A 20149-nucleotide genomic window follows, 5' to 3' on the forward strand; every position below is an offset into this window, starting at 1 on the left:
AACGAAGAAATACAGAAAACTGTGTGTGTGTGTGTGTGTATGTATACGTGTGTATGTATATGTGTGTGTGTACCTGTCTGTGTGTGTGTGTGTGTGTGTGTATGTATGTATGTATACGTGTGTGTGTGTGTATATATCTGTCTGTGTGTCTGTCTTTGTGTCTGGGTGTGTGTATATGTGTCTGTCTGTCTGTGTGTGTGTATATGTGTCTGTGTGTGTGTGTATATATGTGTGTGTGTCTGTCTGTCTGTGTGTATATGTGTCTGTGTGTGTATATATGTGTGTGTGTATATATGTGTGTGTGTCTGTCTGTCTGTGTGTATATGTGTCTGTGTGTGTATATATGTGTGTGTGTCTGTCTGTCTGTGTGTATATATGTCTGTCTGTGTGTATAGATGTGTGTGTGTGTGTGTGTGTCTGTCTGTCTGTGTGTATATGTGTCTGTGTGTGTATATATGTGTGTGTGTCTGTCTGTCTGTGTGTATATGTGTGTGTGTGTGTGTGTGTGTGTATGTGTGTGTGTGTGTGTGTGTCTGTCTGTCTGTCTGTGTATATGTATCTATGTGTGTGTATATATGTGTGTGTGTCTGTCTGTCTGTGTGTATATATGTGTATATGTGTCTGTGTGTGTGTATATATGTGTGTGTGTGTGTCTGTCTGTCTGTGTGTATATGTGTGTATATGTGTCTGTGTGTGTGTATATATGTGTGTGTGTGTCTGTCTGTCTGTGTGTATAGATGTGTGTGTGTGTGTCTGTCTGTCTGTGTGTATATGTGTGTATATGTGTCTGTGTGTGTGTATATCTGTCTGTCTGTGTGTATAGATGTGTGTGTGTGTGTCTGTCTGTCTGTCTGTGTGTATATGTGTGTGTGTGTGTGTGTGTGTGTGTGTGTGTGTGTGTGTGTGTGTGTGTGTGTTACCCTTGGAGTGGAAGGAGATGAGACAGTCACACAGAGGCCATCTGTCCACCGGCTCGTTGAGGATGGCGTCCTCAGGGAAGATCACCACGGTGATGAACTCAAACTTGCACAGCCTCTCCAGGATCTGGGTCATGGGCTTGGACTTGGACTTCTTCATCATGCAGCAGATCCCCACCACGATCTGCCGCTCCGGGGGCTGGAGGGGAGAGGACAACATGTCACGCCTGGCTGAAGGAAAGGAGACAATGGCAGCTTTGTCCCATGAACCTCAGTGAAGGACGAACAGATTCCTGTAGAGCCTCTTCTTCTCAGACAGAGACAAACATTGAAAACCTCCAATTTCATTTGAGAGCCGGAACAACAGTCCTTAATCCTCTGAACCGTTTATCACAGCCAGAAGCTGCAACAACTGTGAAAATGGTCCGATTGTCATCTTTCCGACGGGCTTTGAACGCATCATGTGCTATGAAATCTTCCGTCAGAAAACGCATCATGTTTTCATACTTTATAAATGTGTTGTACGGCATAGAGATGATGTCACAGAACATACATGTTAACATAGTCCCTAACCATGAGTGCATATCTAAATCATTATATGTATAAATAAGTTAATTTTTGTATCATTTACTAACACTTTATAAATGATCTTATTGAGGAATGAGGAATCCATCATTTATAAAGTCATCATGAAACTCATAAGTCAAGCTTATTAATCAAGAATTAAACATTTATAATTGTGTTTAATGAGTGTTCATGTTGGAATAACGCTTTATAAATGATGAATTAAGTGTTTATTCATGCTTTACTAATGCTATATAGTGTGTACTTATTATAAAGTGCTGCCCTTATGAGCATGTTGGATATACAGATTGCGTGTATTGTTTATATTGTGTGTATTCCTAGATGTCGGCATGAAACCAGGCTGCTTAAATGCATGAATAAAATCACATTTAAATCATTTTTGTATCATTTACTAACACTTTATAAATGATCTTATTAATCATCTATAAGTCCTTAATCCATCATTTATAAAGTATGAAAACCAAAGCTTATTAATGGAGAATGAAACATTTATAACGGTTTATGAATGAGTGACTAATGAGTGTTCATGTTGGGTCAACGCTTTATAAATGATGAATGAAGTGTTTATTCATGCTTTACTGATGCTAAACCGTGTGCAGTTCTTATAAAGCGCCATGTTGGATACACAGGTTGCGTGTATTGTTCATATTGTGTGTGTTTCTTGTATCTCTCGCCCACCGAGTCCGTGTCCTCGTCGTCCTCGTACAGCTCCATGTCCGTCCTCATGCTGTCCTCCAGGACCTCGCTCTCATCGTCCTCGCAGCCCACGAAGAATCTGGGAGCGCCGCGCCGGCTCTCGCCCGGGCTGTCGGGCTCTGACATCACAGTCCCCCGCGCCGGCCCTCAGCGTCCCACCGCGCCATCGGTACGCCAACACGCCGCCGCAGCCGGCCGCCGGTGGGAGGAGGAGGAGGAGGGAGGGGGGAGGGGGCGGTCCGAGAGCAGAGACAGAACGAAGGGGTTACGCGAGAAATGGCGTCGGTGGTCGGTCCTCTGTGATGACGCCGTGGTTCTCCACTCAGGATGTTCACATCTCATACGGGTTCCTCGAGTCTTCAACCTGGAGGCTGCAGCACCACCTGTCTGTCGGGCCGGGCCTCCATCGGCGTGCGAGACCGAGCGTCCTGCGGCAGAAAAGACACGTTCAGCTTTATTAGACTCAGGGGTCACACACACTCTGACCAGTGGATCTCCAGGACTTTTTCATGACTTTAAACCAAATGTCCATGACAAGCATTTAGTGAAATCTGGGTGTAAACAGTAAAAAGGGAGTAAATGTAGTATTTAAACTAACAATGAGAATACAAAGCATACAGTAAACCTTAAATGACACAAATGAATGAGACAATAGTTTGATTAAAAGAATAAACATTTATATAGATGCCTGTATGTATGCCTGCTTATATTCTGAGCGTCTTTCTTTTAAAAGCATATTCATTATTTCAAGCTCAGCGTAAATAAACGACATGAACACATGAATATAACACATTTATATGGCTTTTACTAAACTAAGGCTTGAAACTAGATGTTCACGACTTATAAAACTTAAAATTAGAAAAGCCGCCTCACAGTTGTAAGCCTCCGCCAACCGGTCAAGCTGCGGTTGACGTCCACGTTTGTCCAAAATGTCATCAATTCATCATTTTATTCAATTGGATATTTGTGAGAAATTGACATAAAATGTCAGTTTTGAAATGGATTCCTGCGTTTTGGCCCAAAACGTGTTTTGTGAGGCAACGTGACCTTTGAGCTGTACAATCTTATGAGGTCGACCTCGAGTCCCAGTGGACTTTTGTGCCAAATTGGAAGAAATTCCCCTGCAGGTGTTCCTGGGAGATCATGTTCACAATCACCAACTTTAGGATTGAATTTAGCGGGCAAATTCTCTCCATGAAATATGTTTTGAAAACACCAATAATCATCTTTCACGGCTTCTTTTTTTAATCATGTTCAACGTCAATTCTTTCTAATGGAGTAGAAAAGTGACCTAAAACCAGCAGCACCACATGTGGGTGACCTAAAACCAGCAGCACCACATGTGTGTGACCTAAAACCAGTAGCACCACATGTGGGTGACCTAAAACCAGTAGCACCACATGTGGGTGACCTAAAACCAGCAGCACCACATGTTGGTGACCTAAAACCAGCAGCACCACATGTTGGTGACCTAAAACCAGCAGCACCACATGTGGGTGACCTAAAACCAGCAGCACCACATGTGGGTGACCTAAAACCAGCAGCACCACATGTGGGTGACCTAAAACCAGCAGCACCACATGTGGGTGACCTAAAACCAGCAGCACCACATGTGGGTGACCTAAAACCAGTAGCACCACATGTGGGTGACCTAAAACCAGCAGCACCACATGTGGGTGACCTAAAACCAGCAGCACCACATGTGGGTGACCTAAAACCAGCAGCACCACATGTGGGTGACCTAAAACCAGTAGCACCACATGTGGGTGACCTAAAACCAGCAGCACCACATGTGGGTGACCTAAAACCAGTAGCACCACGTGTGGCAGTGCACATTTTATGAACGCTGGCGGGCCAAACAACCTAATTTACATGAAAGAAACGTAACTTTCGCAGAACCAGAAGAAGAGTTGAAGCCCTCCGTCTAATAAACGGCTGAAAAAAGACGGTTTTATTCAACAAATGTATTTGTGAAGACGCTTTCCTTCCGTTCCAACACAGTTATTACCAAAGTGTCGTGTCCATTTTAAAGCAGTGTAAATAAGACAACAGGGCCCCGTGGCATTACATCACAAACGTCTCACTGTTGCCTGGGAGCCGCAGACGGACATTTAAACGGTCGATTTAAAATAAACTCTTTCCGTGCCGAAGTGGATTAGTGTTTCAGAGCTGGAGCGTAACAGTTAATCTCCTCCGTTGCATCTGCTTACTGCGAGGACGCCGAGGTCACGGCCTCTTTAGACTTCATGGGACTTTTGGGTGCAGGTTACGCCATAATGTTATGCTACATGCTACATGCTACATGCCCATCACGCCTTGTTCCAGACTTTTAACACAATCCTGTTGGTTTCTAAACACAAAAGACACGGAGGCAGCTTTGAACTGTTCACTGATCCGACAACAGCTCATTATTGATTAAATTGATGATTATTGCCTCGAATCATTGACTGCCTTGTCAATAAAATAGCCGATACTTAAAGAGATGCCTTTAAATATCTAAAAACTAAAAGATACTACATCTAGAGTCTATAAAAAAAAACACAAAACAGTGGCAAAAATCTTTAAATTTGAGAATAGAATTATTAAAACTGGAAATGTTTGTGCAACTTTAGCTCTGGCTACGTGTTGCACATCACAAACACTCACGTCTGGCAACTTCATCTCATGGATATTAATAACAATCATCACCGCCTGAGGTTCTGGATCTTTATTGCACCTCTTTATATTCAGAAACGGGCCCTTTTTCCTAAATCTCTGCTCTCTGTCCTCGACCCGGAGGACTCGGAGCCTCCTGCAGGGCGCTGAGCCTTCATCCTCAATCTGTGCCACGGCCGTGTTAACTTTATTAAGGAGGGAACGATTTAAATATAGGTTTGGGCGCCAATGCCGTCACCTCAACAGACGTGAGTGAAGTGGGCGGCACAGGGCGGTTATTTCTTGCCAATTTATGAATTACACAAACACGACCTCCTTTCTTCTTCTTCTCACGGCCACACCAACGATTTCAATATTCTGTGTCTTCCCGTTTGGAGGAAGAATTCAGCATTTTACCCCCAGAACGTTACACCTTGCAGGGCAGGGACCCAAACTAATGCCGTGAAGCTAAATGTACATTAATTATAAACATATGTACATGTACGGCTGCAACTGACGATGACGTTAGTACGTTAGTTAGTTAGATAGATAGATAGGCTGTATTCACCCCCAGGCAGCAGCAGCAGCAAGCTAGAAGAGCAGAACATGTTAATTTAAGATAATTAAATAAAAGAAAATGCAAGTATATACGGTGTATCTAAAGTGTATATACAGTGAAAGCAGTGCTAGTTATTGATAATTCCATTGAGGGAGGAGCTGCTTGTTAGTTTTCTTGATCAATCAAATCCGGTGATTATGGAAAAGCCATCCATCCCAAACAGGTGACCTCTTAAATTTGCTGCTTTTACTCGACAAAGAATCCCCAAAAAACTGAAAACATATTATTTTTGACAAAGTGAAGAAGGAAATCCACACGACTGAATCGTTTAAAATCCAGTTACTCAATGTTATTATATTGTATTTGGTGTTAAAATGTTCTGCAGAGAGAATAAGGACTTTGCACCTGCAGTATAAAAAGTGTGTAAATGTGCATTTATTTACACAACAAAAAAATCACAAATACCTGATTAACTGGAGAGAAAAAAGTGTTTATTATGGCTGAAATAATATGAAAATAGGACACAAGGCAGGATGATAAACTGAACTAAAAATAGCCACAAACACAAATGTTTTTCACGTAAAACCCGCATCACAGGTTGCGACCGTTTCAGTCCATTTTACGTGCACACGTGTCATTTTACGTGCAAAACGTGCAGGCGAGAAGAATGGACTGACGTCGGTGTTTTAGAAACGTCGACCGCAATATTTAAACCATTAATAGTGAGAACAGCGTTTCTACTCATATACATAACGAACCTGGAAACACGTCATCCGTCTGGCTGAGCTGCTACCCGGCCGGTGTTGCGGGTCAACAGGCGACCGTGTTAACTGGTGCCGTCCAACACGTAGCTGTCCTTGTGAATTCCGCATTTGTTTAATTGTTTTAATGATCTATAACTAATATATACACGATGTGTGAGAGGGTTTGCCACAGCAATGCGTCGTCATTCACGAGGACAGCTACGTGTTGGGAGTCTTCAGTTAACACGGTCGCCTGTCAACCCGTAACACCGGCTCTACAACGTAAACAAGTCTGTATCTGCCATTTTGTCCGCGTTTTGAAGCCAAACCCGTCCGCGCGCGCTCATTAACGTTACCGGCGCGTGTCAGGGAAACAATCCGTTAAAGGATGAACTCACAGTGAAGCTGGACGGTTCGTGTCGCCGCCATCGGCTCTTAGTCTCTTCCGTCCAGTCTTGACAGTTTGCGTGTGAATCGTTCTCTTTTTTTTTTTTTTCCTTCACAGTTTGACGCACGGGTGACGGACGTCTGCAACAGCCAATGGGAGAGGAGATGAGCGACTGTTGAGGGGGCGTGACGCACACGAGCCAATAAACAACGAGCGCGTTGGCGCCCTCTAGCGTTGAAACTCGTATAATAACTAGTTTCATGAATAAATAACTTTACAATGACATTTATTTGACACCTACAGATTTATCATGATCTTAATTACAATTTGTCATCATATATTAAACAACACAACGTGTCTAGTTGGGGTAAGGATCTACTTCATAATTAGTACTTGATTTGATTTTTGGAAATGTAATATTTTAAATCCAGGACTTTTAGCTATAATGGGACATTTTTACCAAATGAATGGGTCTGAAAACGTGTCCAACCATCGCATCACATTATGTTAATTATTAGTCTTATTTTTATCATGTGTCATGGTTCAAATGTATGTCAATATATATATATATATATATATATATATATATATATATATATATATATATATATATATATATATATATCCATCCATCCATCCATTATCAGCCGCTTATCCGGGGTCGGGTCGCGGTGGCAGCAGGTTCAGCAGGCCGACCCAGGCTTCCCTCTCACCCGCAACACTTTCCAGCTCATTCTGGGGGATCCCGAGGCGTTCCAAGGCCAGCCGGGAGATATAATCCCTCCAGCGTGTCCTCGGTCTTCCCCGGGGTCTCCTACCAGTTGGACGTGCCTGGAAAACCTCTAATGGGAGGCGTCCAGGAGGCATCCTGACTAGATGCCCGAACCACCTCAGCTGACTCCTTTCGACACGAAGGAGCAGCGACTCGACTCCAAGCTCCCTCCTGATGTCCGAGCTCCTTACCCTATCTCTAAGGGTGAGCCCGGCCACCCTGCGGAGGAAGCTCATTTCGGCCGCTTGTATTCGAGATCTCGTTCTTTCGGTCACGACCCAGAGTTCGTGACCATAGGTGAGGGTTGGAACATAGACCGACCAGTAAATGGAGAGCTTCGCCTTCCGGCTCAGCTCCCTCTTCACCAGGACGGACCGGTACAGCGCCTGTTTTATTGCTGCAGCCGCACCGATCCGTCTGTCGATCTCCCGCTCCACCTTACCCTCACTCGTGCACAAGACCCCGAGATACTTGAACTCCTTCGCTTGGGGTAGGCAGTTTGTCCCCACCTGGAGGGAGCAATCCACCGGTTTCCGGCAGAGCACCATGGCCTCAGATTTGGAGGCGCTAACTCTCATCCCTGCCGCTTCACACTCGGCTGCAAAACGCCCCAGTGAATGCTGGAGGTCACAATCCGAGGAGGCAAACAGGACCACATCATCCGCGAACAGCAGAGAGGCGATCCCGAGACTCCCGAACCGGATCCTCTCCGCCCCCTGGCTGCGCTTAGATATCCTGTCCATGAAGGTCACGAACAGGACCGGTGATAAAGGGCAGCCCTGGCGGAGGCCAACACCCACCGGGAACGTGTCTGACTTACTACCGAGGATACGAACACAGCTCCTACTGCAGGCGTACAAAGACCGGATAGCCCGTGCCAACGGGTCCGGCACCCCATACTCCCGCAGCACCCCCCACAAAAACCCCCGAGGGACCCGGTCGAAAGCCTTCTCCAAGTCCACAAAGCACATGTAGACTGGTTGGGCAAACTCCCAGGACCCCTCCAGTAGTCTTGCAAGGGTAAAGAGCTAGTCCACTGTTCCACGACCGAGACGGAATCCGCACTGCTCGTCTTGAATCTGAGGTTCGACAAGCGGTCGGAGCCTCCCTTCCAGCACCCTGGCATAAGCTTTTCCCGGGAGGCTGAGCAGTGTGATGCCACGATAGTTTGAGCACACTCTCCGGTCCCCCTTCTTGAAGATGGGAACCACCACACCGGTCTGCCAGTCCATGGGCACTGTTCCCGACCCCCATGCGACACTGAAAAGGCGTGTCAACCAAGACAGCCCAACAATGTCCAGCGCTTTCAGCATCTCAGGGCGGATCTCATCCACCCCTGGCGCCTTGCCACCAAGGAGCTTTTTGACTACCTTAGCGACCTCTGCCAGGGATATGGGAGAAACCACCCCAAAGACTTCCGGCGCTGCCCCCTCTCCGGGGGACATGTTAGCCGGGTTTAGGAGTTCCTCAAAGTGCTCTTTCCACCGCCCGACGATGTCCCCAGTCCGGGTCAGCAGTTCCCCCCCCCCCCCCGCTGAGAACAGCCTGGGGTAGGCCCTGCTTTCCCTTCCTGAGCCGTCGGATGGTTTGCCAGAACTTCCTTGAGGCCAACCGAAAGTCCTTCTCCATGGCCTCCCCGAACTCCTCCCATGCCCGAGTTTTAGCATCCGCGACCATCGCAGCTGCAGCCCTTCTGGCCTGCCGGTACCCGTCAGCTGCCTCAGGAGACCCCTGGGCCAGCCAGGCCCGAAAGGCCTCCTTCTTCAGTTTGACGGCTTCCCTCACCCCCGGTGTCCACCACCGGGTTCTTGGGTTGCCGCCACGACAGGCACCGATGACCTTCTGGCCACAGCTCCGAGCAGCCGCGTCCACAATAGAGGCTTTGAACATGGTCCACTCGGGTTCCATGTCCCCAGCCTCCCTCGGGATTTGTGAGAAGTTCTTCCGGAGGTGGGAGTTGAAGACCTCCCGGACAGGATCCTCCGCCAGACGTTCCCAGTTCACCCTCACTACACGTTTGGGCTTGCCAGGTCTTTCTAGCCGACTCCCCCGCCATCTGATCCAACTCACCACCAGGTGGTGATCAGTTGACAGCTCTGCTCCTCTCTTCACCCGAGTGTCCAAGACATATGGCCGCAGACCAGATGATACGACTACAAAGTCGATCATTGATCTCCGGCCTAAGGTGTTCTGGTACCAGGTACACTTATGAGCCACCTTATGCTCGAACATGGTGTTCGTTATGGACAAACTGTGGCTAGCACAGAAGTCCAACAACAAAACACCATTCGGGTTCAGATCGGGCAAGCCGTTCCTCCCAATCACGCCCCGCCAGGTTTCTCTGTCATTGCCCACGTGAGCGTTGAAGTCTCCCAGGAGAACTATGGAGTCGGCAGGCGGCGCCCTTTCCAGGACCCCTCCCACCGACTCCAAGAAGGCCGGATACTCCGAACTGCTGTTCGGTGCATAAGCACAGACAACAGTCAGAGCTTTACTCCCTGCAACCCGTAGGCGCAGGGAGGCGACCCTCTCGTTCTCCGGGGAAAACTCCAACATAGCAGCGCTCAGCCGGGGGCTCGTCAGTATCCCCACTCCCGCCCGGCGCCTCTCACCCTGGGCAACTCCAGAAAAGGACAAAGTCCAACCCTTCTCCAGGAGCTTGGTTCCAGAGCCCACACTGTGCGTGGAGGTGAGCCCAACTAAATCTAGCTGGTACCGCTCCACCTCCTGCACCAGCTCCGGCTCTTTCCCCGCTAGCGAGGTGACGTTCCACGTCCCTAGAGCTAGTCTATGCTGCCGGCGATCGGCTCGCCCAGGTCTCCTGCCTGGCCCGCCGCCCGGTCTGCATAGCACCCGACCCCGATGCTTCCCCCCGCGGGTGGTGAGTCCACAGGGTTGCTGGTCCATGATCTTTTTTCGGGCTGAGCCCGACCGGGCCCCATGGGTGAAAGCCCGGCCACCAGACGCTCGCCGTCGAGCTCCCCTCCCGGGTCTGGCTCCGGGAGGGTGCCCCGGTTTCCCTTGTCCGGGCGAGGTAGCTTCATTCCGTGGGCCGTACATCATCAGGGTTTTTTGAACCGCTCTTAGTCTGGGCTCTCCCCCGAGACCTGTTTGCCTTGGGAGACCCTACCAGGGGCTGACGCCCCGGACAACATAGCTCCCAGGATCACTGAGCCACTCAAACTCCTCCACCACGTTAAGGTGGCGATTCATTGGAGGAGCCTCTCCAATGAATATATTCATTCAATGAATGAATATATATATATATATATATATATATATATATATATATATATAAAAAATGCCATTGTCTTTCAAATACTTTTTACTTAAATTCAAGGAAATCTCTATTGATTTGAACATTGAAGAATATAACCAAACAAAAGCTATTACTATAATTATTATAATTATAATCATCACAATTATTATCATTGTTATTATTATTCTAGTCATAATAGTAGTAGTAGTAGTAGTAGTAGTAGTTGTAGTAGTAGTAGTAGTAGTACCCTTTGCCATCACCTCACACCACAATAACAGTTTTTTTCACATTCCTGCATCAAAGTGTACAACTTTTGTACCACTTTTGCACTTTTTCAGAGGCCTATTAATATTGTTGCATATATTATATCGTAAATGTTTCTATTTGATATTATGTCTCTGTCTCTTTCTTCTCTCTGTCACGTGAAGTTGAGGAGGAATAGTAAAATAAAATAAATATACGATAAATCAGACAGCAAACAGCAAGACATCTGTCTTCTGTTATTACACAATAATCGATAAAAAGAAATCTGTCACGTTTGTGAAACCAAAACAGACTCAATAACACATGCAGACGATATAAAACAAGTATGTCTCTTTCTTTAAATAATAATAAAAGTATTGACTCAACAAGCTGAATCCCTGAATCCGGTCTGGTTTTTATTTATTTTTAATTCAAGAGTCATTCCGGTTAAACAAGTAATGGATAAAGTAGAAGTAATTACAGTTAATGAACAGAAAATATAAAAATACACAAAATATATACTATAAAATATAATAACAAAATAGAAACTACATAAATATTCATCTAATAAAACCACAATAAAGAGGCTGCTAATTGAACAGGAGTTGGATTACACTTTACATGTTACTGCCTTTTATTGTTTGTGTGTATGTGCATTGTGATAAAAGTATGTCCTATGTTATCTTTGCTGTCGGCTTACGATGTTATTTTTATCTCATCAACATCTCCTCGTAAAACGGTTCGTATGGTTTCTTCCCAAAAACAACCTTTTTCTCCTCGTCCTGCAACACGTGTTAATTACCGCCCGTTACATGCAGCTAGCGGTCTTTTCAAAATAGACTTCCGTCCTCACAGGAAATAACTCAGTTAGGTTTAGGTTTGGGTTAAAATAACTACAGACCCACCTCCCCTGAGTGTGCTTTTGCATATATATATATATATATATATATATATATATATATATATATATATATATATATATATATATATATAGTATATCTACGAATTACGGCAGGTTATTTTCTCGTCTGTATTTCTACGAATGGCGGATGAATATGGTGTTGCGTCACTTGAAAACAGAGTATGGATTGTGAGATTTTGGGGTCTGACAGTTCCCTCTCCTCTCCTCACAGCTCCCGTCACAAAGAGCCTCTGTGAGGAGGAAGAGGAGGAGGAGGAGGAGGAGGAGGAGGCCCTCTGATGCCCTCCACCTCTCATATGGCTTCAATTTGCCAAAGTCAGGGGTGTTACAGTCCCTGTGACTTACAGCAACAGGTCAGACCAGGACAAGGGGGCTCATTATGAATGCAGGTCCAGGCTCTGGGCCCCTGGTCTCTGAGGCCCCTGCAGGAGCCTGGTGGGGTTTCTGGCTGCCTGTTAAAACCACCAAGTTGTTTCTGGAACTGCCCAACTGATAAAAACGAGCACTCGGCCGTGTGGAAGAGGCAACCCTCGGCCTGTAGGTTAAAGTGTGGCATGTGGAAAACCTCCATATAAAAGTCAAGAACATGCTTCATGTCGTTCTCCTTTAACGTGCACCTATGAAAACACAGGACAGGTGAAGGTATTCCTGAGAAACGAGTAAATGAGATTCATCCACCCGACCTGAAAAACTCTTTTCCACAGTGAAGTCATTTTCTATAGACTTCTATACAACCAGAGGAGTCGCCCCGTAGTGGTCACTAGAGAGGATGCAGCTTTAACACATGACGCATATACTTCTATACAACCAGAGGAGTCACCATCTGGTGGTCAGGAGAGATAATGCAGCTTTAACACATGAAGCATATACTTCTATACAACCAGAGGAGTCACCATCTGGTGGTCAGGAGAGATAATGCAGCTTTAACACATGAAGCATATACTTCTATACAACCAGAGGAGTCACCATCTGGTGGTCAGGAGAGATAATGCAGCTTTAACACATGAAGCATATACTTCTATACAACCAGAGGAGTCGCCCCTTGGTGGTCAGTAAAGAGAATGCAGGTTTAATACATGAAGCATTTGGCAAACAAAAACACCAAAATGAGTTTCATGTGATTACACACTAATAAAAACATAGTTATGAAATGATATTCCATCTCTGCTAAAAGAGACATCATTAACACTGCATTTTTGCTTGTTGTACAACCAGCTGGAAAGTCAAGACTAGTAATAAAACTCTGAAGTATTTCTTTCAGTGAAGTATCTTGCCTCTACAAAACCCTGCCCATAGGGTGTAAACTATAACAGTTACCCAAGAAACTCCATTGAAGTTATTTTAACACGTGAATGCGTCCCGTTTGACCCAGCGCAGGGAGAACGCCGTTAGAGAGCCACATAAAAACACGCACAGGACTTCTTTCAGAGGGCGCCGGCGCGTTGCCACGACACCCGGGGTAACGCGGCGGTTAATGACTCCGGGTGTCGAGTCGACGCGGCGGTGGACGCCGTGTTTTCCAGCTCTGCTCCCCGAAAAGAACGACTGATCTGTTTCTGACCTGATTCTTGAGTTGTGGGGTCAAATTGACCTTTGACCTAAAAAAGAAATCTAGTTTATCCTCGAGTCCAGGTGGATATTTGTGCTGAATTTGAAGAAATTCGAATGAAAAATCCATATAGAGGCATTCACGCCTAAAATAGAGTCCTTTTCTAAGAGAGCCAGAATACTCGGTACTCTGTGGTTGGCCTTCATACAGAAGATTAGTTCCCTCTCAGCTCATCTACTGTCTCTAAATCCAAATACACTGATTGGACGATTCTCAAGCTTAAAGTTTGAGCTCCTGTGGTTTTAAACTTGCTCGGGCTTATCAATAAGAGTATTTGTTTTTCCTCTAAACGCCAAAATAAAAAAAAAGTTCCCTAACATGCAGCATGTTTAACACGTTGTAGATATTGTAAACGTCTCGCGTGCAGCAGGAATCAGGAGCTTGTTTCTTAACCTCGCGAAGCGGCGGACTCGGTTCTGTCCGACAGGTAACCCAGAGCGAGCGGCACACAGGAGCCATTCACGAGGCCAGAAAGAAATAAACACACGCTGCTTTCAAAACATGTTCTCCTGAGAGGTTTCTAAGAAAATCCTTTCAGCGGCCGGAGAGCCCACTTCCCGAATGCAGGGAAGCTTCACAGGTATGAAACATGTTTAAATAGAAGTTACAAGAAGTCCATCAGCTTGAAAGAAAACCTGTTTATACAGAGCAATGAACTCTGACACACCTCCAGGTAAAAGGATTGAGGTGGGCTTCTTCTCAGGTCTTTGGTCCCACATTTATTTTAAGTTTAGAGGGTGTGATTACATATTTTTTTCATATTTATTCTCATTATTATCTTGCAAGCGATTTGGTACAAAGAGGTAAACATTCAACACAAACACATGGTTTACATTTTGTACTCGCTTGTCATTTGCAAGTGCCTTCTTCATTTCAAGTGTTTATTGTGAAAATAAATGTTATTTAGTGTGGATTCAAAAATGCAATATTTTCTCACAAGGTTAAAGCTCATTTGCCGAAACAGACAAGTTTTTAACACGTGTGTCCTTTGCATATCTCTAGAACCGTTCATCCAAACTACTTCATACTCGGCGGGCGTATTTTTGGGGAGTCGAGGACGCACAGTGTCACATTTGGTATAGTTTGGACTCGTGGCACGTTCAATATTAACAAACTTAAACAAGTGATAGAGCTCAGTGCAGCGTAAAAGGGGGCGGAGCTTCGTGTATTTTATCTCACCCCTTAAAGGTTTGTCTCGGTCAATCTCTCCCATGCATCTACACATGCAAACTTCATCAAACAACAACCTTCATTGTTCAAGACTCTTCTCCCCGTCTCTCAGACTGCAGCACTTTTCCTGAACCGAAAGTGGCCTTTTTCTTTTTGTGAAAGGAGCTTATGAATAAAGAAATGTCTGCTGATCCCTGAGGATTTAACTGAAACTCTGTCACGGATCCACCGCTGTGGGTCGCGTCAGTTCAACACAGATGAAGAGAGAGGACCACAGACAAAAATATAATCCGCCTCAAAACAGCCTCAGACACCTGGATAACCGTTATTCTTATGTCATTGCAAAACAGGTTGCTAGGGTGGAGCTTGAGTGACAACTCAGTCATTTCCTCCGACCCTGCGTCCAGTATAAATAACCCAGTTTGTAGCCACACCTTGACTCAAACTCCCTGGACAAACAACCTGAAAGTGGAAAAACCTAAACATGGCGGAGTAAACAATTGCAGACACAACCTGGCCGTACGGGCCAGAGTCTCTCCCCTCTTCTCAGAGGCCGGGTGGTTCAGTTACTGCACACTATTCAGATTTAAATCCAGCGAGAACAAATCCAACGCTCTCAAGTGAAGCATTCCTGCATCCCGTTGGCCTCCCATCACAGCACTCAACAGGTTGCTAATAGTTTCGTCAAGCTTTCCGCTAATATATAAGAGATATGAAGATACGTGTTGATAACAGGCTAATCTATTAGAGGTATGAAGATAAGTGTTGCTAACAGGCTAATCTATTAGAGGTATGAAGATAAGTGTTGCTAGCAGGCTAATCTATTAGAGGTATGAAGATAAGTTTTGCTAGCAGGCTAATCTATTAGAGGTATGAAGATAAGTGTTGCTAACAGGCTAATCTATTAGAGGTATGAAGATAAGTGTTGCTAGCAGGCTAATCTATTAGAGGTATGAAGATAAGTGTTGCTAGCAGGCTAATCTATTAGAGGTATGAAGATAAGTGTTGCTAACAGGCTAATCTATTAGAGGTATGAAGATAAGTGTTGCTAGCAGGCTAATCTATTAGAGGTATGAAGATAAGTGTTGCTAACAGGCTAATCTATTAGAGGTATGAAGATAAGTGTTGCTAACAGGCTAATCTATTAGAGGTATGACGATAAGTGTTGCTAACAGGCTAATCTATTAGAGGTATGAAGATAAGTGTTGCTAGCAGGCTAATCTATTAGAGGTATGAAGATAAGTGTTGATAACAGGTTAAACTATTAGAGATCTAGGCTAAACTATAAGAGATATGAAGATAAGTGTTGATAACAGGCTAAACTATAAGAGATATGAAGATAAGTGTTGACAACAGGCTAATCTATTAGAGATATGAAGATAAGTGTCGCTGTGTTGCTAACAGGCTAATCTATTAGAGATATGAAGATAAGTGTTGCTAACAGGCTAAACTATAAGAGATATGAAGATAAGTCTTGCTAACAGGCTAAACTATAAGAGAGATAATTATATATGTTGACAATGAGCTGAACTACTAAAGATGACAATTAACTATTGCGAACAGATTAAACTATTAGAGAGATGAAGCAACATTATGCTAACAAGCTAAGGAGAGATTACGTAAATGATACATTTTGCTAACAGGCTAAACTATTAGAGAGATGACGATAAATGTTTCTAACAGGCTTCACGGTTAGATCGATGAAAAAATGTGCTGCTGTTGGGCTTATTTTCTGTAACCTGTGTAGCATGGTGGAATTAGCAAGCTAATTAATTGCAATGGCAACAGAAATAAAGTATGGCCTCCAGTCTAACCATCCTGACGCTGATTTGAATGGGAACGACCCTTCAACTCTTGTTCCATTTCTTCGGCTGCATGCTACCGTAATCAACCTCCTGAGTGATTCATATTTTTCCAAACAAAGTACAAAAAGGTGGATGAGGGAACAAATAGCCCGGCATAAAAAAAATTAAGTGGAACATATGCTGCCGTTGGAAATGGAGCGTTGCTGTCATTATGTCCCACTTAAACTCAATCTGCGCTCCCTTTATAAGTGGGGGTTCATTTGTATCCGTAGCAACAAGATTTTTTTTAGGCGTCTGCAGTTGCACATGTTGCTGTTTCCTGTCCATCGAGCTCTCAGTGGCACCTGAGTGAAAGAGCAGCTTTGTCTGCTTTGAGGAGTTAAAGGGGGTGAGGCGTGATCCTCTCAAATGTGTTAGAGGCACATTAATTAATGTGGTGACCTGGGTTTGATCATAAATCTATAGACGGGGATCACTTAGGAGGTGATGATGGAATAATAATTTAAAAAAGCACTACACAGAGCGATAAAGTTATTATAAGCTCAGTACTACATCATGGCCGTGCATTTCAAATGGCCCCCGGTAGAAATACAGTAGTCTAATCTTATTCAAAGAATATCATTACCTCATTTCTAGCCAATGGGAGGAACGGCACACGCCCTCCTACCTCCACCCCTCTTTCCTCCCTCGACCCCCACAACCCCATCACATGAGTTAAGTATGCCAAACAGCCTGAGGTTACGTTTCCTTCAAAATAAAAGCAGAACATTTGCCCATTAGAAGATACAGACCATGAAGGGAACAACAACAATGATGAGTCTACTACTACTAGTGCTGCTATTATTACCATTACACTACCACCTCTTAATGAAATACAAATATATTTTCAAAGAATTCAATTAAATTCTCAATATTTATAGAAAAGGTTGATTGATTGATAAATAGATAAAGGTTTGGAAAAACACTGCGCTAAGCCAGTGGTTCTCAAATGGGGGAAGGCACTTGGGATTAAATAATATATGTTTAAAATTAGCATCCATTCAAAAATCCTTTGAAAATAGTTATTTCATAAATATTCAATGAAATATAAGTGCAAATTCATCAACTGAATTGTATATATTAAATCAGACACTGATGGCAAAGCGCTGTGTATTACATTTTTTTTTCCAACAAAAAATGCTTTGCACTGGTCAGGGGGTATTTTTTTTTAAACAATATCTTTTTACAAAAAACAATATTTTACATCACTGTAAAAAAGGTAGAGAACCACTGCGCTATAGGCTATAGCCTTTAAGGTTTCTTCCATTAAAAGTGACTCGTCTCTACTTATGTGAGAGAAATTAAATACATGTTAATGCTCGGTTTTGCAATACAACAAATTTGACCCGGCACTCCACTGTGATTAACTCAACCACGCAGCAGCAGCGGGCTGCTTTTATTTTGAAAGCGGTGCACCTCCTGCTTCACGGTTAGCAGCTTGACGTGTTTCCCCCCCAGAGGTGTGACAACCAGACCTGGTCCCAGTCTCTCTCCTCTGCACACAGCCGAGCATCCTGAGCTGCTGCTGACTGGGACTTTTAAAAACTCGCAACCCGGAGCTCAGCTGACCACCAAAAAAATACACCACTGAAGAAGAGTTTGAAGTGTGAAGGTGCTTCTACAACAGGTGGGCGAAATACTTGCTTTATGGTTTTGTTTTTGCATATTTTATGAGGAAATGCGGTAAGTTATAATGATGTTATTTCCATCACCTTGTGTGCTTTATTTAAACAGTATTTTATTATAATTTGTAAGTGTAATATATCCTCATTCACATCCTTGTGATGTTATTTTAATACACTTTATATTACAAAACTAAATTGTATTCTAAAAAGCTTGTTTAAGTTTAGCTATTGTATTTCATCATCTTTATTTGTGCTCATTATGAATTTTCTTTTTCATAAGAAATCCAAAGTCTGTATTTTAATTTGTTTTGTCTTCTTCAAAGCAGACATTTGTATCAATTATAATCAGTAACTTAGTATCATATCTGTGTAATTTATGGAACACAAATAAAACATTTCACAATAGCTTAAAAAAAAAGAAGCTAAAAATAACTGAAAAAAACAATGCAGACTAAAACCAAATCTGAACCACATCAGAAAACCAGAATGATTTGATAATAACTAGATAAACAACATGATATCAAAGTATACATTGTAAAGTATCAGAAAGTCAGTATAACTCACTATGGAGTACCACAGTATATTTAAGTTAATGATATATTGAAGCAGATTAAAAACAGACAAAAGAACATCATTAACATCTCATCCCTGTTTCAGGATTATTATTATTATTATTATTAGTGAGCTGTGTCTAATTTACTGGACAGTTTTACTTCTGTCTGTATCAAACCCAATGAAACTTAACTTGAGGAATGTGTCTCATGTAGAGACCAAATATATAAAAAAAAGAGAAACGGGTGAGCATTAAAGCCCCGTCACGACCACACCTTCGGCCCTCGACTCCTCCCGTCGTGTTTCACGCGGCTCCTGAATGTCAGCAGTGTGGCGACGTGATGGAAAAGCTGCTGTTTACTCAGAGCCGGGTGTCGTCAGAGCTGCCACAGTACGGCTTCAGGGGGAACAGGTCTGGTCTTATGGGCCCCCGGTCTCTCTGGGAGTGGACCTCGCAAGGGGCTGAATGAGCTCAGTGTGGAGTCGGCCACACACACACACACACACACACACACACACACACACACACACACACACACACACACACACACACCACTCAGCTGCTAATGAACTGTCACTGAAGTCCAAACACCGCAGCTCAGACATTCCCTCCAGGGTTTCAAACAAAAGTGCCGTTGAGGAAGCTGGAAACTGAAAGTTGGATAAACGTTTGGAATAAACTGTTATATTGATGTTTTTTTTTTCTTCTTTCCTTCGATTTTTACAAAAAAAAATCACAATGTGTCCTCCATAATTAAAATAGGTTCAATTGCATACCTGCATTCTCACCATTCACCCAGAGACTGTCATCGGATTCTAATTATAATTTGTGGTATTAGAAACAGGCTTTAAAACAATCAAGTCAAGGCAACAAACAACAACAAATAAATGTAGAAATAAAAGAAATGTCAAACTTAAATTTCAACTTAAAGTCCTGCATTTCTAAATGAACTTGTCACACAGGCAGTTAGTATTGTATGTATATTTTTCAGGTGGATCACATGTTTCACAAACTATTCTTTTTAAATAATTAAACAAACAAACAATTAAATCTATCTGAACTTGGGAAAAAAAAGAAGGGAGGAGCAGGAAGCGCTACTCAGATGGAGTAACAGCCAACATCTACTCCTGAAAGAACTGGAGCTCCTTGTTTTCCTCACTTTGGCACGTCGACGTCACAGAGATGTTTCTTTGGAAAATGTCGTTGCTGTGTAGCTTTTGTTTAGGAAAACTGGAATCATGTCTGTTTGAGAGTGGAGAGGGGGAGTTTTGAATCATTTGGATTTGAGTGTGATTGATTTGACCCTCCCTCCACAAGCCGAGAGAGGAAGAATGTTGTCAGAACCAGAAGCATATTCATGAAGACAGAGCCGGCATTCAGGCCGTTCAAACTGCAGCTCAGCGTGTTTCCAATGAATGGATGTAACTTTATGGAGGACTTCCATGTGTAGTGTAGTGTAGTGTGTATTTTGTAGCAGGTGGCAACCTCTAGTTCTAAAAAGAAGTTTCTTAAAGCTGCATTCTCTCTACTGTCCACGAGGGGATGACTCCTCTGGTTGTATAGAAGTCTATGCTTCATGTGTTAAAGCTGCATTATCTCTCCTGTCCATCAGGGGGTGACTCCTGTGGTT

The 20149-nt window shown here is 43.7% G+C and overlaps 1 protein-coding gene across 10 annotated transcripts in view; it reads right to left on the reverse strand.

Moving 5' to 3' along the window:
- Positions 1-6630, reverse strand: part of ppip5k1a (diphosphoinositol pentakisphosphate kinase 1a) — a 38487-nt gene extending 31857 nt beyond the window's left edge. For all 10 annotated transcript variants that reach the window (XM_079230395.1, XM_079230400.1, XM_079230392.1 and 7 more), the window contains exons 1-3: positions 6533-6630; positions 2181-2626; positions 921-1116 (exon numbers count right to left, since the gene is read on the reverse strand). In XM_079230395.1, the coding sequence (XP_079086521.1) occupies positions 921-1116; positions 2181-2324 (340 nt within the window). In that variant the 5' untranslated portion in view covers positions 2325-2626; positions 6533-6630. The remainder of the gene's footprint in view (positions 1-920; positions 1117-2180; positions 2627-6532) is intronic.
- Positions 6631-20149: the final 13519 nt, after the last annotated feature.

Source organism: Taurulus bubalis (assembly GCF_910589615.1).
Source record: "Taurulus bubalis genome assembly, chromosome: 15".
NCBI lineage: Eukaryota > Metazoa > Chordata > Actinopteri > Perciformes > Cottidae > Taurulus > Taurulus bubalis.